At 38.1% G+C, this 16,583-nt stretch overlaps 1 protein-coding gene and 2 non-coding genes across 3 annotated transcripts; all 3 read left to right on the top strand.

The window, feature by feature from the left end:
- The first annotated feature begins 1,288 nt into the window (after nt 1–1,288).
- Nucleotides 1,289–1,360, top strand: Trnam-cau (transfer RNA methionine (anticodon CAU)). Its single transcript has one exon. It is a non-coding gene; the product is annotated as a tRNA-Met (tRNA).
- Nucleotides 1,361–1,442: 82 nt separating this feature from the next.
- On the top strand, nt 1,443–1,514 carry Trnam-cau (transfer RNA methionine (anticodon CAU)). The gene has a single exon. It is a non-coding gene; the product is annotated as a tRNA-Met (tRNA).
- Nucleotides 1,515–8,420: 6,906 nt separating this feature from the next.
- Nucleotides 8,421–10,573, top strand: LOC135102574 (serine/threonine-protein kinase pkn2-like). The gene is made up of 2 exons (XM_064007852.1): nt 8,421–8,928; nt 9,040–10,573. The coding sequence occupies exons 1-2, from the start codon at nt 8,484–8,486 to the stop codon at nt 9,726–9,728; spliced, it is 1,134 nt and encodes a 377-aa protein (XP_063863922.1). The 5' UTR covers nt 8,421–8,483; the 3' UTR covers nt 9,729–10,573.
- Nucleotides 10,574–16,583: the final 6,010 nt, after the last annotated feature.

Genomic DNA, 16,583 nt, shown 5'->3' with positions numbered 1-16,583 from the left:
ACGAACTGATACTCTGAGAGGGCCTTTTTTTTTTTTCTTTTTCCTTTTTTTTTTTCTTAGTCTTTGTTGCGCCTGTTCAGTGCCCTCTTACATAAAAAAATGGGAAGGAAAGAAACATTTGCAACACCTGAGACATTTACCCACAGCCACACACACCATTCCTCAGCCAGCCTGCTAAATGCAAGACTGGTGGGGATAAGAGGGATGTGTGTCAGTAGATTAAAGAAGAAAAAAAATAATTTATAACATTTGAAGTGTCTCTATACAGCTGCAAACACTATTTCTCAATCAGGCTCTATGACCCAGGGGTTTCCATAGAAGAAGGACATATATCAGTAGCCTGGGGGAGAAAAGAAATATTTACGACATCTGAAACATTGACGTACAGCCACAGCACCACTGTCCTGTTCCTCAGCCAGCCTCCATGAAGCAGGGTGTGCAGGCGAGAGGGCAGCGAGTTGTAACACGTACGTTGTTGACAGAGGCGAGGCGTGCAGGGAGCGATGCCACACTGGGGGCACTGTGGCATCACTAGCTTTTAGTTTTAGTTTACTGACAAAATATAAAGATTAAAAAATACATATTACACATAAATACTGCTTATCCATTCCAATACTGTATGTCCCTCGTCTGTCTCTTTCCTCTAGTAGGACTTTGCCATTCAAATAAATAAGTCCTACAAAAGTGCCGAATCTTCAAATATTCAACCAATAATTTCCTAAAACTGATAAACATTCAGCCCATTAATACAAACTCAAGTTCAGGCGCAGCGTTCTTTTACGTAGTTACGTTTTGGCACAACACAATCGCGACCTGACCAGACAAACTAAAAAAGGCTAAAAACACATTAAAAATAATAAAACACTTCTCTTGAGGAGAGGGATGAAGTGACTGCCCTTGCAGTGGGAACCACCTCAACTCCTGTGACACCAACACATGAACACACACACCCTGTCCTGCCGTGCAGGGATCCTATTGGTGGATGGAAATCAAAACACTAACTATAACAAAAGTTACAGACGCTACACCTGAACAATTACAAAAAGTAAATAAATTCAATCCTTATTTTCTCATGTTTGTTTGTTTCAACTTTCTTTATTTTTCTTTTCCGTATATCGTTCTTTTCCCTCATATTTTCTTCCATTCTTTAGGTATATTTTTGACGGTATTAAAAAAAAAAAAAAAAAAACGGAATATTCTCCAGCACTCGTGTTTCAAAGTTGACGGACACGAGGAAGTGTACTGTAAGGATAAGAGTGACTGAAGACACGAGACAAATGAACAGCGCAGCAGAGTGGCGCAGTGGAAGCGTGCTGGGCCCATAACCCAGAGGTCCGTGGATCGAAACCACGCTCTGCTAACAAGGAAAAGCTTCTCTTTATTGTTATTACACGCCCAAGGTAGTGTGGAGGAGTCAGTTGCTCAAAGCCCCTAGAAGTAGCAGCAGAGTGGCGCAGTGGAAGCGTGCTGGGCCCATAACCCAGAGGTCCGTGGATCGAAACCACGCTCTGCTAATCTGACGGTAGTTTTTGGGGGCGGCAGTGAGGCCGTGATGTATTTTGCTGATTTTCCTTGGAATGACTACTGCTTCCATGTCAGAGACCCGTCTTTGTGTGTCGACCACATAACAGGTGATAGTGTCTGGCATGGAGGCGTACATTCCTCACTTTTTCTCGACCTAAAGCTTCCAGATCTTGGTTCAACACAGTTTGTTCTCGTTGTATACATAATAGAGAGGTGGCCCACAAAAGGTACTTAACCCTTTCATCACCAGAATTTCATACACTTTTTATTTCTGCTCGGAACCATGCCGAGTCTGTTCTCCAACTAGCCAAAAACTCCTTCATTAATAGAAAGTGTCAAAATCTTTCAAGATCTAACTCACCTCGTGATTTCTGGAATAACTTGCTTCTTCTTCTCCTCCTTTTTTTTCAACCAGATGGCACCACTGCTGTCACATCTCTTTCTAAAGTTCAACTCTTTCCTCAAACCTTCTATTCAGGGCTTATTCCTCCCTCTCTTCCACCCTCTGACTACTTCATGCTACCTATTAAAATTCTTCGCAATGATGTTTTCCATGCCCTCGCTGGCGTAAACCCTCGGAAGGCTTATGGACGTGATGGGGTCCCTCCTATTGCTCTCTGAAACTGTGCATCCGTGTTTCCACCTTGCCTAGTCAAACTAATTCAACTCTGTCTGTCAACATCTACCTTTCCTTCTTGCTGGAAGTTTGCCTACATTCAGCCTGCTCCTTAAAAGGATAAACGTTCTAATCCCTCAAAACTCAAATCCCCGTCCTATTGCTTTAATTTCCTGCCTACCCAAAGTTTTTTTTAATCTATCCTCAACACGAAGATTCTTAAATATCTATCTCTTCACAAACTTCTATTTGATCGCCAGTATGGGTTCCGTCAAGGCCGCTCTACTGGTGATTGTTTGGCTTTCCTTACGGAGTCTTGGTCATCCTCTTCTAGAGATTTTGGTGAAACTTTTGCTTTTGCCTTGGACATATCAAAAGCTTTTGATAGAGTCTGGCACAAAGCTTTGATTTCCAAACTACCCTCCCACAGCTCCTATCCCTCTCTCTCAAACTTCATCTCAAGTTTCCTTTCTGACCGTTCTATTGCTGCTGTGGTAGACGGTCACTGTTCTTCTCCTAAATCTATTAACATTGGTTTCCTCAGGGTTCTGTCCTGTCACCCACTCTCTTCTTTTTGTTCATCAGTGAGCTAAACTCATCTTCTAGTTCTATCCACTCCTACGCTGATGATACCACCCTACACATTTCCACGTCTTTTTATAGACGTCCAACACTTCAGGAAGTAAGGATTTCACGCAAGGAAGTCACAGAACGGCTGACTTCTGATCTTTCTAAAATTTTTGATTGGGCAGAGCAAATTTGATATTGTTCAATGTCTCAAAAACTCAATTCCTCCATCTATCAACTCGACACAACCTTCCAAACAACTATCCCTTCTTCTTCAATGACACTCAACTGTCTCCCTCTTCTACACTGAACATGCTTAGCCTTTCCTTTTCTAATAATTCAAACTGGAAACTTCACATCTCATCTCTAGCTAAAACAGCTACTATGAAGTTAGGTGTTCTGAGACGTCTCCGCCAGTTTTTCTCATCCCCCCAGCTGATAACTCTGTACAAGGGCCTTATCCGTCCATGTATGGAATATACTTTACATGTCTGAGGGGATTCCACTCATACCACTCTTTTAGACAGGGTGGATTCAAAAGCTTTTCGTCTCATAAACTCCTCTCCTGTAACTGACCGTCTTTAGCTTCTTTCTCATCGCCGCAATATTGTTTCTCTAGCTATCTTCTACCGTTATTTTCATACTAAGTGGTCTTCTGCCTGGCCTCCCCTCCATCCGCGACCTCGCTGCACAAGACGTTCTTCTTTCTCTCACCTCTATTGTGTCCACCTCTCTAATGCAAGAGTTAATCAGTATTTTCATTCATTCATCCCATTCTCAGGTAAACTCTGGAACTCCCTGCCTGTATCTATATTTCCACCATCCCATGACTTGAACTCCTTGAAGAGGGAGGTTTCAGGACACTTGTCCTTCAGTTTTTGACTACCGCTTGGGAACCCATCCGAGGACCGGCATCTCAGTGGGCCTTTTTTTTTTTATGGGAGTTTTGTTTCCTTGGTCGGTGTCTCTCCTACATAAAAAAAAAAGAAGTCAATATTAGCATAAAAAAAATTGTGAATTTATTAACTAATTCGGACACAGCGGGATAATGAAGTGAGATCACCGAGCTTGCTTTGCCGTCATCCATAAACCTTGCACAGATATTTAGGACAATATTGTATATTCACATTATTATTATAAAAAGATAATTAATCATTACTGTCCCCATTTATAACAAAGAACTTCAATTTCTTTTCATTTGAAATGATGCCATACTCATTACAGAAATCAAACAGAATATTAAGCTTCCTTTCACACACGTCCCTTGAAGTGGCAAGTATAACTGTATCGTCCATTAATAATAAGCAATGCATACATACACACACATGCACGCATACTTACATTATATACATGTATTACAAGTATACATGACATGCGTGCATTACTTGTATACGCACAAACACACACACACTCAAGTTCAGATAACAACACGTACGCACGTAAGTACAGACATACACACGCACATGAGCACATACATGTAAAAACGCACATAAATACATTCATACACGAACACAAGTATATATATATATATATATATATATATATATATATATATATATATATATATATATATATATATATATATATATATATATATATATATATATATATATATATATTTTTTTTTTTTTTTTTTTTTTTTTTTTTATGTAGGAAGGATACTAGCCAAGGGCAACAAAAATCTAATAAAAAAAATGCTCACTGAAATGCCAGTCCCATAAAAGGGTCAAAGCAGTGGTCAAAAATTGGTGGATAAGTGTCTTGAAACCTCCCTCTTGAAGGAATTCAAGTCATAGGAAGGTGGAAATACAGAAGAGGGCAGGGAGTTCCAGAGTTTACCAGAGAAAGGGATGAATGATTGAGAATACTGGTTAACTCTTGCGTTAGAGAGGTGGACAGAATAGGGGTGAGAGAAAGAAGAAAGTCTTGTGCAGCGAGGCCGCGGAAGGAGGGGAGGCATGCATTTAGCAAGATCAGAAGAGCAGTTGGCATGAAAATAGCGGTAGAAGACAGCTAGATATGCAACATTGCGGCGGTGAGAGAGGGGCTGAAGACAGTCAGTTAGAGGAGAGGAGTTGATGAGACGAAAAGCTTTTGATTCCACCCTGTCTAGAAGAGCAGTATGAGTGGAACCCCCCCAGACATGTGAAGCATACTCCATACATGGACGGATAAGGCCCTTGTACAGAGTTAGCAGCTGGGGGGGTGAGAAAAACTGGCGGAGACGTCTCAGAACACCTAACTTCATAGAAGCTGTTTTAGCTAGAGATGAGATGTGAAGTTTCCAGTTCAGATTATAAGTAAAGGACAGACCGAGGATGTTCAGTGTAGAAGAGGGGAACAGTTGAGTGTCATTGAAGAAGAGGGGATAGTTGTCTCTAAGATTGTGTCGAGTTGATAGATGGAGGAATTGAGTTTTTGAGGCATTGAACAATACCAAGTTTGCTCTGCCCCAATCAGAAATTTTAGAAAGATCAGAAGTCAGGCGTTCTGTGGCTTCCCTGCGTGATATGTTTACCTCCTGAAGGGTTGGACGTCTATGAAAAGACGTGGAAAAGTGCAGGGCGGTATCATCAGCATAGGAGTGGATAGGACAAGAAGTTTGGTTTAGAAGATCATTAACGAATAATAAGAAGAGAGTGGGTGACAGGACAGAACCCTGAGGAACACCACTGTTAATAGATTTAGGAGAAGAACAGTGACCGTCTACCACAGCAGCAATAGAACGGTCAGAAAGGAAACTTGAGATGAAGTTACAGAGAGAAGGATAGAAACCGTAGGAGGGTAGTTTTGAAATCAAAGCTTTGTGCCAGACTCTTGATTATCAAAGGGCTTTTGATATGTCCAAGGCAACAACAAAAGTTTCACCAAAGTCTCTAAAAGAGGATGACCAAGACTCAGTTTGGAAAGCCAGAAGATCACCAGTAGAGCGGCCTTGACGGAACCCATACTGGCGATCAGATAAAAGGTTGTGAAGTGATAGATGTTTAAGAATCTTCCTGTTGAGGATAGAGTCAAAAACATTAGATAGGCAGGAAATTAAAGCAATAGGACGGTAGTTTGAGGGATTAGAGCGGTCACCCTTTTTAGGAACAGGTTGAATGTAGGCAAACTTCCAGCAAGAAGGAAAGGTAGATGTTGACAGACAGAGCTGAAAGAGTTTGACTAGGCAAGGTGCAAGCACGGAGGCACAGTTTCGGAGAACAATAGGAGGGACCCCATCAGGTCCATAAGCCTTCCGAGGGTTTAGACCAGTGAGGGCATGGAAAACATCATTACGAAGAATTTTAATAGGTGGCATGAAGTAGTCAGAGGGTGGAGGAGAGGGAGGAACAAGCCCAGAATCGTCCAAGGTAGAGTTTTTAACAAAGGTTTGAGCAAAGAGTTCAGCTTTAGAAATACGAGTAGATGTGATAGCAGTGGTGCCATCTGGTTGAAGTAGAGGAGGGAAAGAAGAAGAAGCAAAGTTATTGGAGATATTTTTGGCTAGATGCCAGAAATCACGAGGGGAGTTAGATCTTGAAAGGTTTTGACATTTTCTGTTAATGAAGGAGTTTTTGGCTAGTTGGAGAACAGACTTGGCATGGTTCCAGGCAGAAATATAAAGTGCATGAGATTCTGGTGATGGAAGGCTTAAGTACCTTTTGTGGGCCACCTCTCTATCATGTATAGCACGAGAACAAGCTGTGTTAAACCAAGGTTTAGAAGGTTTAGGACGAGAAAAAGAGTGAGGAATGTATGCCTCCATGCCAGACACTATCACCTCTGTTATGCGCTCAGCACACAAAGACGGGTCTCTGACACGGAAGCAGTAGTCATTCCAAGGAAAATCAGCAAAATACCTCCTCAGGTTTCCCCAACTAGCAGAGGCAAAACTCCAGAGGCACCTTCGCTTAGGGGGATCCTGAGGAGGGATTGGAGTGATAGGACAAGATAAAGATACGAGATTATGATCGGAGGAGCCCAACGGAGAAGAAAGGGTGACAGCATAAGCAGAAGGATTAGAGGTCAGGAAAAGGTCAAGAATGTTGGGCGTATCTCCAAGACGGTCAGGAATACGAGTAGGGTGTTGCACCAATTGCTCTAGGTCATGGAGGATAGCAAAGTTGTAGGCTAGTTCACCAGGATGGTCAGTGAAGGGAGAGGAAAGCCAAAGCTGGTGGTGAACATTGAAGTCTCCAAGAATGGAGATCTCTGCAAAAGGGAAGAGGGTCAGAATGTGCTCCACTTTGGAAGTTAAGTAGTCAAAGAATTTCTTATAGTCAGAGGAGTTAGGAGAGAGGTATACAGCACAGATAAATTTAGTATGAGAATGACTCTGTAGTCGTAGCCAGATGGTGGAAAACTCGGAAGATTCAAGAGCGTGGGCACGAGAGCAGGTTAAGTCATTGCGCACATAAACGCAGCATCCAGCTTTGGATCGAAAATGAGGATAGAGAAAGTAGAAGGGAACAGAAAAGGGGCTACTGTCAGTTGCCTCAGACACCTGAGTTTCAGTGAGGAAAAGAAGATGAGGTTTAGAAGAGGAGAGGTGGTGTTCTACAGATTGAAAATTAGATCTTAGATCGCGAATGTTGCAGAAGTTAATGAAGAAAAAGTTGAGGGGGGTGTCAAGACACTTAGGGTCGTCGACGGAAAGGCAGTCCGACCTGGGGACATTTATGATCCCCTCCCCAGATGGGGACTCCGAGGTTGGTGTAGGAGTCGCCATGATTTTAAAATTTTTGAGTGAAGGGTGTGTGTGTTATTAGGTGCTTGTAGTTTTGTGTGGAGGAAGAGAGTTGTCTTTAGAGGGCAGGCTGTGACTACCCCCCTTCTGTTGTGAGACACAAAGGGAAACGTTCAGTGAGGTCACAGCTGGGTTTAATGATAAGTTCACAGCACCCCCTGAACAGTGCTTTAGACCTCACTGGGAGTAATTCATACACTCATATATATATATATATATATATATATATATATATATATATATATATATATATATATATATATATATATATATATATATATATATATATATATATATACGATTTTTAAAACAAGTGAAGTTAGCGATGGACGTGATGTTTTGAGGCAGACTGTTCCAGGACCTGCTTCCTCTGAACAAGACACTTCATGTTCGTCACTAATTATCTGTGGTGTTCAGCTCAAGTCTCTCCTGATATGACCTTGCAGTTTATCACTTCTTTTCTTTCCCTCTTCCTTACCAACACGTGGTCTGCGTGACTCATCGTGCACGTTATCCTGCTAACCAGTGTTTGCAGCCACACGAGTTACACAGCGCCACTTGTAACTGTGACTCTACAATAACGACGTTGCGACGATTTTCCTGACGAGTTTCCTGAAAAGCAAACGATTATACACTGATTGCCGCGAAAAGTAAATAAAATAAAAGTTCAGAGTTGTTTTGTGTGCTTCTTGAGTCTGTTTGTTTGTCTGTCAGCAATAACTCGCCATTCTCCTTAATTAATGACACTACTCTTGGTGTTATTCTGTGTGTTACTATTTGTGGTCTTTCCATCAGTGCTGCTCTTGCTGTTGCTGATAGTAGCGCTTGCTGTGATTTATATCTTCTTCTTCTTCTTCTTCTTCTTCTTCTTCTCTTCTTCTTCTTCTTCTTCTTCTTCTTCTTCTTCTTCTTCTTCTTCTTCTTCTTCTTCTTCTTCAAACACGTGGCAGTGTATCTGTTATAGGAGGACTTTCCCCTATTCGGCAAGAAACAAGCGAGCAAAGAGACACTCTAGCGAAGTACAAAGAAATCGTGTCAAAGAATTGTATGCAGCGACAAAAAAGCGACCAAAGAGAGACTCTAGCGAGGCACAAACAAGGCGTGGACAGGAATTGTAAGCAGCGGCAAACCAGCCAACAAATAGTCGATCTAGCGAAGCAGAAGGACACAATGTACTCGTCCAAGTCTTGCGTGCGGCAAGACGAGGGCGAGACAGTGCAGGAGTGTGGGGAAGAAGCCAAGGCCGTGCAAGGTTACTGTGAGGTGATCCGCCGCCAGGTGCCCGTCCTCACCAAGGCGGAGCTGCACGGCCTGGGCGGCGGACTCCTCCTGGGTGTGGGCGGCTTTGGCTCCGTGAGGCTGGTGGGGCAAGAGAATGGCGCCCCGGCGGTGGTGAAGGAGCTGCTGCAAGCCGACCAGCTGCTGCCGGTGCTGAAGGAGGCTACTTTTCTGCTGCAGCTCGGTGGAGCAGGCGGGGCGCCTCGGCTTCTAGGTAACTTGTGTTGTCATGCATGTATACACAGAAAAACAGCAATATTGTATGGAGTATAGTTGACGGGTGGCGTGTGGTGGTGTCTGAGGTGTGTGGGTGTGTGTGTTGCAGGCGTGTGCCAGGCGCCCCCCGCCCTGGTGCAGGAGTTCGTGGGGCAGACGTACGACACGTACCTGGAGGTGTGTTCCGTGAAGGGGTTCCTGGAGTCACTGCAGGCCGTGTGCCAGTGTCTGGAGGAAGTGCACGCCAAAGGCATCGTGCACAACGACTTGAAGTGGAACAACATCACCTTCAGTGGCTCAGTGAACGCGCCCCGCTTCCACATCATCGACTTTGGGTGGGCTTCCTCCAGCGGCAGCGTGGTGGTGGAGAAGGAGGAAGGCCAGAGTGACGAGGACAGCTTCACTGAGGCCTCACACTCCCGGCAAGCCCCCTGGATGGCGCCTGAGGTGTTTGGAGGAGGGCGTGTGTTCCCCTCAGGTGACGTGTACAGCCTCGGCTTCCTGATGGGCTGCCTGATGGACAGGTGCCCTCACGACTTCTTGATAGGTCCCCTCAGGAGTCTGTCACGCTCGTGCACTGCGCGGGACGCGAGCCGCCGCCCCTCCCTCGCCCGCGTGGCTCACTGCCTCGCTATCCTTGCCGGCATCCTCACCCCTCACCAGCTGGATCACTACTTTGAGGAGGCCGAAGAGGAAGAGGAGGAGGAGGAGGAAGAGGAGGAGGAGGAGGACGAGAAAGAAGAGGAGAAGGAGGAGGAGGAGGAGGAGGAGGAGGAGGAAGACGAGAAAGAAGAATAGAAGGAGGAGGAGGAGGAAGGCCAGGCCGACGGAGAGGGGGAGGAGGCCGAGGCTGTGCAGGCAGAAGAGGAAGAGAAGAAGGAACAGGGTGAAGACAGTGACAGCGTGAAGGAAGAGGGAAAGAAGAAGGAAGAGGTTGGTGAAGATGATGATGCACATTCAGATGATGAAGAAGAAGACGAGGTCGATGATAAAGCGTCAGAAGAGGATGAAGGGGAGAAAGACGATGAAGATGATGACATGATGAAAGACAAAATGAAGGTTGAAAAGTGCGAGGAGTTTGATAATGTAGAGTTGGAATCAGAAGAGGAAGAAGAGGATGAGAGAGGAAATGAGGGAGAATATATAGAGTCAGAAGAAGAGAATAAAGAAGACAATGGAAACGATGAAATTTTGATAGAAGAGAAGAAAAAGAAGAAAGAAGACGGTGAGGAAGACGATATACAGTCTGAAGAGGAAGAGAGAGATAAAGGCGATATAGAAGAGGAGGATGAAGGAGATGAGAGAGAAGAGGAACGTGAAGGAAATGATAGAGAAGACAGACATATAGATGATAGAGAAGAGAAACATGAAGGAGATAGAGAAGAGAAAGATTCAGATGACATAGATGAAAAGGAAGAAGGAGGAGATGATATAGAAGAGGAAGATAATGGAGATGATATAGAAGAAGAAGGTGAAGGAGATAAAAATGACGATATAGAAAGTCGAATACGAAGAAGAGCAAAGAGGAAACTTGGTAGATGACGAATTCTGATGCAGTGTGAGTGTGAGAGTGAGTGTGAGAGTAGATGAGTAGATGTGTGTGTGTGTGTGTGTGTGTGTGTGTGTGTGAGAGAGAGAGAGAGAGAGGAAAATTATAAAAAAAAATATATAAAAAGGATGGTGAAATTGGCACAGAAGAAGAGGAAAAGAAAGATTAGAAAGAGAAGGAAGTGAAAAATACAATGACAAAAGAAGAGGAAGAGGAGAAGAGAAAATGGAGGAGGATGGATTGAAGAACGAGGAAGATGAGGAAGCCAATGATGTATTATCGAGTAAAGGATGAGAGAGAGGAGGAAGATGACGAAGAGGAATAGAAAGAAAATGAAGGAGGGGGATTCAACATTACTGTGAAATATTAAGAGGAAGAGAAAATGAAAGAAAACAAGGAAGAGGAATGAAGAATTCATTCAATTATAGTGTAACATAAGAAGAGGAACAGAAAGAGGAGGTAGATGACAAAGAGGAAGAGAAAGAGACGGGAAAGGTGTAATCAAGGAAGAGAAAGAGGAGGAAGACGAGGAAGAGGAAAAGAAAGAGAAGGAAGTGGAGGAAACCAATGATAAAGTGAGACAAAAAGAGGAAGAGAAGGACGACGGAAACAAGGACGAGGAAGAGGCGCTTGTGGTACCTGGATGTAGAACCTGTCACCACCAAAGACAATTTGTGGACGAGTACACAAGGTGGTGGGATGGCCTGAAAAGAAAGTAAACAAAAAAATAAATAAGATTAAAAGATGAAAAAAAAGATGAAAAGATAAAAACAAATAAAAAGATGAAAGAAAGAAAGATAAGAAATATAAAAGATAAAAAATGGAAGGATTACAATAGGAAAATAAAAATGATAATGGAATTTGTTGGCATGAATGAATGGTGACTCCTTCATTATAACATTTGTGATTTGTGAAAAGAAAAGAGAAAAGAAAATAACAAAGAGAAAGAAAGGGAGATCCGTGTTTGTAGTGGAGAACAAAATAAAATAAAGGAAAAAAGGAAAATAAATAAAAGAAAAAGTTAAAAAGAAAAGAAAAAAAGGACAAAAATTGTTTTCATTTGGAACGTATAATGGCTTGTCTTAAATTGGTGGGTTGTGTAAAAAAAGAAAACAAAAGAAATCGATGAGTAATGAGAGTTGTTGGTGTGAATGAAAGGGAAAAAAATATAAAAAAAATAATAAAATTGATAAAAATATAAATGGATTAAAAAGTTTACTAGAATTAAAAATATAAAAAAAATGAAAAAGTAAAAAAAATAGATTAGAAATTAAGAAAAAATATAAAAAATCAAGAAAATTTTCAAACTCGAAAAAAAGATAAACACATAAAAATACAAAAAAGAAATAGACAAAATAATTAAAAGTTAAAGATGAAAAGTAATAAGTCACTAAAAGAATGAATGTTGTTGGCATGAATTATTTGAAATGTATAATGCATTGCTGGAAATTTTGTGTCTTTCTCAGAGTGAGTAAAAAAAAAAGAATGAAAAAAAAATCTAAATATAAAATAATGATAATAAAGGATGACTAATGAAAATAAAAAAAGACAAAAAAGATAAAAATAAAAAAAATGAAAAAAAATAAATGTGAAAAATAAAAAAATAAATAAATATATAAAAATAAAAAATAAAGGGAACAAAAATAAAAAGACAAAAATATATAAATGATGAAAAACATTAAAGATTAAAAAAAATTGAAAAGATGAAAAGACAAAAAAAAATAAAAAAAAGATTTAAAACTTAAAAAAAAATAGACATTAAAAATTATGAAATAAACACAAGATAAGAGAGAAAAGTTTAAAGCAAAAAAAAGATAAAAGATTCAACAAATACAAAAAAAAAGATAGAATAATAAAAAGATGAAGTAATAAGATAATAATAAGATGATCAATGTTGTTCCCATAAATTAATTGAAATATGTAATGCATTGCTTGAAAATTTTGAATTTTGTTTATAGAAAAAAAGGGAGAGAAAAATAAAAAAAAATATAAAGAATAGAAAAGAAAACAGAAAAACAACAAAAGAAAGGAAAAAAGAAATGAGTGATGACGAATGAAAGTTGTTGTTATCAATGAATGTTGACTTTTCCCTTTGTTATGAAAATTATCGTGTCAAAAATAAAAGACAAGAAAGAAAAAAAAAACAAGAAAAAGAAAAGATGAGAAGAAAAGAAGAGACTAGATAATATATATATATATATATATATATATATATATATATATATATATATATATATATATATATATATATATATATATATATATATATATATATTAAAGAGAAAAAACAAGAAAAGAAATAGAAAAAATGAAGAAAAAAATTAAACAAAAAATTTAAAGAATATTTTAAAAGATGAAAAAGGTAAAAGACGAAATGATAGAAAAAATAAGATGATAAAAATAAAATAAAAAGATAAGAAGATAATGAAAGTGTTAGGCATGAATTGATAGCGACTCCTGCCTTGACCATCAAAGCTGTGTAACAAGGAAAGAAGTGATGAAATTAGCACAGAAGAAGAGGAAAACCAAGACCAGAAACAGGAGGAAGCCAAAGATACAGTGACAAAGGAAGAGGAAGAGAAACAAGAGGAAAAGGAGGATGAGGGAGTGAAGAACGAGGAAGATGAGGAAGCCAGTGATGTAAATGACGAGAAAAGGAAGAGAGAGAGGAGGGAGATGAGAAAGAGGAAGACAAAGAGAAGGAAGAATTCATTCGCTATTGTGTAACAAAAGAAGAGGAAAGGAAAGAGGAGGGAGATGAGGAAGAGAAAGAGAAAGAGAAGGAAGGATTAATTCAACTATTGTGTAACATAAAAAGAGGAAAAGAAAAATAAAGGAGATGAGGAAGAGAAAAAGAAAGGAAGGAAGAGGAGGAAGCCAATGAAAGTGTAACAGAGAGAGAGAGGAGTTGAACGATAGTGTAACGTAAGAAGAGGAAAAGAAAGGGGAGGAAGACGAGGAAGAAAAAGAGAAGGAAGAGGAGAAAGTCCTTGATAGTGTAACAGAAGAAGAGGAAGAGAAGGACGAGGGAGACAAGGACGAGCAAGAGACACTTGTGATACCTAGATGTAGAACCTGTCACCACCAAAGACAATTTGTGCACCAGTACACAAGGTGGTGGGATGGGCTGGTGAGGGGCGCCACGGACACTCTGCGTGGTGACCTGTCTCCCCAGACAGGAGCACTTGTGTTTCTGAGTCCATTAACAGTTTATGAATAAAAATAAAATAAAATAAATAAATAAATAAAAATAAGAGATAAAAAAGATAAGAGAAAAAAAAGATAGATAAAATAAAAATGAAAATGAATAAATAATCAAAACGTGAAAAATAAAAATTAAAAAGGCAAAAAAAAGAGGAAATGGGAAAAAAGCGAAAAGATAAGAAGTAAAAAAAATAAAATGAGAAAATAAAATAGAAAAATAAATAAGAAAGAAAAAAATAAGATAAAATAAAACAAAAAGGTCAGAAATGACAAAAAAAAGATAAAAAAAATTAGAATACAAAAAAATGAATAAAATTAAAAGATAAAATAAATAAATAAGATAAGATAAAAAAAAAAAAACATAATCCTTTCACGGCAATACGAAACAATTAGCAGCAGCAGAAGTAATGCTTGAAATCTTTACATAAGCATGAACAGGAAAGAAGAGGGTGAAGAAGAACAGATTTTGCAATTTGTACACAGTTTAAAGATTGGAGGTCACTGTAGAACAAGAAAAGATGTCTCACAGTGATTAGTAATTCAAGAAAGATGTATCAAGTACTGCTCAAAGGGTTAAAGAAGACAAAAAAAAAAAATAATAATAATAATGACGAATATAAAAAAAAAAGAAATATAAAAGATCAAAGATATATAAAGATAAAAGATAAAAAGATTAAAAGATAAAAAGATATACAAAATAAAAAAAAAGATAAAGATTAAAAAGATGAAAAAGAGAAAATAATGAAGATAATGAAAGTTGTTGGCATGAATAAATGGTTTTTGTCATGAAATGTATGATTGCTGTAAAAAATAAAAGGAAAGAAAAAAGAAAGAAAAAAGAAAAAAAGTTGAAACAAAAATATAAAAAAGAAATATAAAAGATAGAAAACTATAAAAGACATAAAAGGAAAAAAAGAAAAGAAAATATAATATCAATAAAGATAAAACAGATAAAAGATAAAAGAAAAAAAATATATAGACAAAGATAAGAAATAGATAAGAAGAGATATAAATAGATAGATTGATAGAAAGTTAAACGAAAAAATAAAATGATACAAATTAAAAAAAAAAACATATATACAAAATGATCAAAAAAATATTGGAAAAAGGAAAATGAAAGTTGTTGGCATGAATGAATGGTGAATTTTATATTTATTATGAAATTTGTGATTTGTGCAAAAGAATAACAGAGAAAAATGGAAAGAAAAAGATAAAAAAGATAAAAAACAGGTTAAAAGAAATAAAAGATATAAAGATAAAAAAAAAAAAATTTAATTAAAAATAAATGTAAAGAAGGTAAAAGTATGAAGAAAATAAAAGAGAAAAATAAAATAGATAGAATAAAAAACTTAAATCAAATATAAAATTATAAAAAAAGTTAAAAAGAAAAAAGAAAAGAAAAAAGAGAAAATGAAAAAAAAGATAATGAAAACTGTTGACATGAATGAATGGTGAATTTGTGATTTGTGTAAAAAATAAAAAAAAAAATAAAAAAGAAAAAAACGATGACTAGTGAGCGATGTCTAATGTAAATTGTTGTCGTGATAAAAAAAAAAAATTTCTGTGATATATGTAAAAAAAAAAAAAGGAAAACGGAGAATAACGGAGGAAAAAAAAATAGTATCGTGTTTGGCTTTTAAGTGGATGGTTGAAAGTCAGCCACCTTTGTCCCAAAGACTGTATTGCTGCCATGTAGAATGTATTAAACATTGCGTGAAATTTGTGATTTTGAAAACAAGAAAATAAAAAAAAAAGAATAAATAAAAATACGAGAATTGTTGTCATTTGAAATGCATTAAGCATTACCTGAAATTTGTGACTTGTAAAATAAGAAGAAAGAAAAAAAATTAAATAAAAAAAATTTAAAAAACGGTCAAAGAAAAACGAAAATGAGAATTGTTGTCAATTTAAATTTATCAAGCATTGCCTGAATTTGTGATTTATGTACAAAAAAATAAATAAATAAAATAAAATAGATAAAAAAAAATAGTATTTGTAGTGAGCGATGACTAATGAAAACTGTTGGCCTGAATGAATGGTGGCTCCTGCCTTCATCATGTACTATATGAAGGTCAGGGTGTTTGTGCAGCTTCATTCATTGTTAGTGACAAGGGACTGTGTGCTTGTACAACTTAGGTCACTGCTGCTAATAACAACCTCTTTTATTGCTAGTAACAATATATTTCCTTTTTTATCTAAGATTTGAATAAATAGAAAAAATAAATAAAATTCGTGTGATTAATTCTTTGCAAGGATCAGTAAATAGTAAACAGAGATCTAATGTGAAGTGGAAGAGGAAAAGAAGATAAATTTGAAGAAAAGATAAAAGCGAATATTGAATATAAAGGGGAAAAGGAAAGAAATTGAAGGAAGAACAAAGGGGAGGGAAAGGAAATGAAGGAGAGAAAAGCCCACCTGGTTGGGGACAAGAGGGATGTGTGTCAGCAGGTCAAGGGAGAAAGAAACATTTGTAGGGAACAAGAATGAACATAGTGAAGGGAAGGGAACAGTAATAAATGGTAGAAAGAGAATAATCCTCCTGGTGGGGATAAAAGACATAAATCACTGCACAAGACTTTCCTCTTTCTTTCACTTCTGTTCTGTCCACCTGTCTAATACGACAGTTAACCAGTATTCTAAATTATTCGTCCCTTTTCTGGTAATCTCTGGAACTCCCTGCCTGTTTCTGTAATTCATCCTTCCTACGACTTGTACTCTTTCAAGGAGGTAGTTTTGGATGATACTTTTTGACCTTTCTTTACGAACTGATACTCTGAGAGGGCCTTTTTTTTTTTTTCTTTTTCCTTTTTTTTTTTCTTAGTCTTTGTTGCGCCTGTTCAGTGCCCTCTTACATAAAAAAAATAGGAAGGAAAGAAACATTTGCAACACCTGAGACATTT

The sequence above is a fragment of the Scylla paramamosain genome, chromosome 8 (assembly GCF_035594125.1).
Source record: "Scylla paramamosain isolate STU-SP2022 chromosome 8, ASM3559412v1, whole genome shotgun sequence".
In the NCBI taxonomy this organism is placed as follows: domain Eukaryota; kingdom Metazoa; phylum Arthropoda; class Malacostraca; order Decapoda; family Portunidae; genus Scylla; species Scylla paramamosain.
Note: the sequence above shows the minus strand (reverse complement) of the source record. Positions and strands in the feature narration are given on the sequence as shown.

Coding starts and splice junctions, on each gene's coding strand:
- LOC135102574 (XM_064007852.1), top strand. CDS start 8,484: ATGCAGCGACAAAAAAGCGACCAAAGAGAGACTCTAGCGAGGCACAAA. Junction 8,929..9,039: donor CGGGGCGCCTCGGCTTCTAG/GTAACTTGTGTT, acceptor TGTGTGTTGCAG/GCGTGTGCCAGGCGCCCCCC.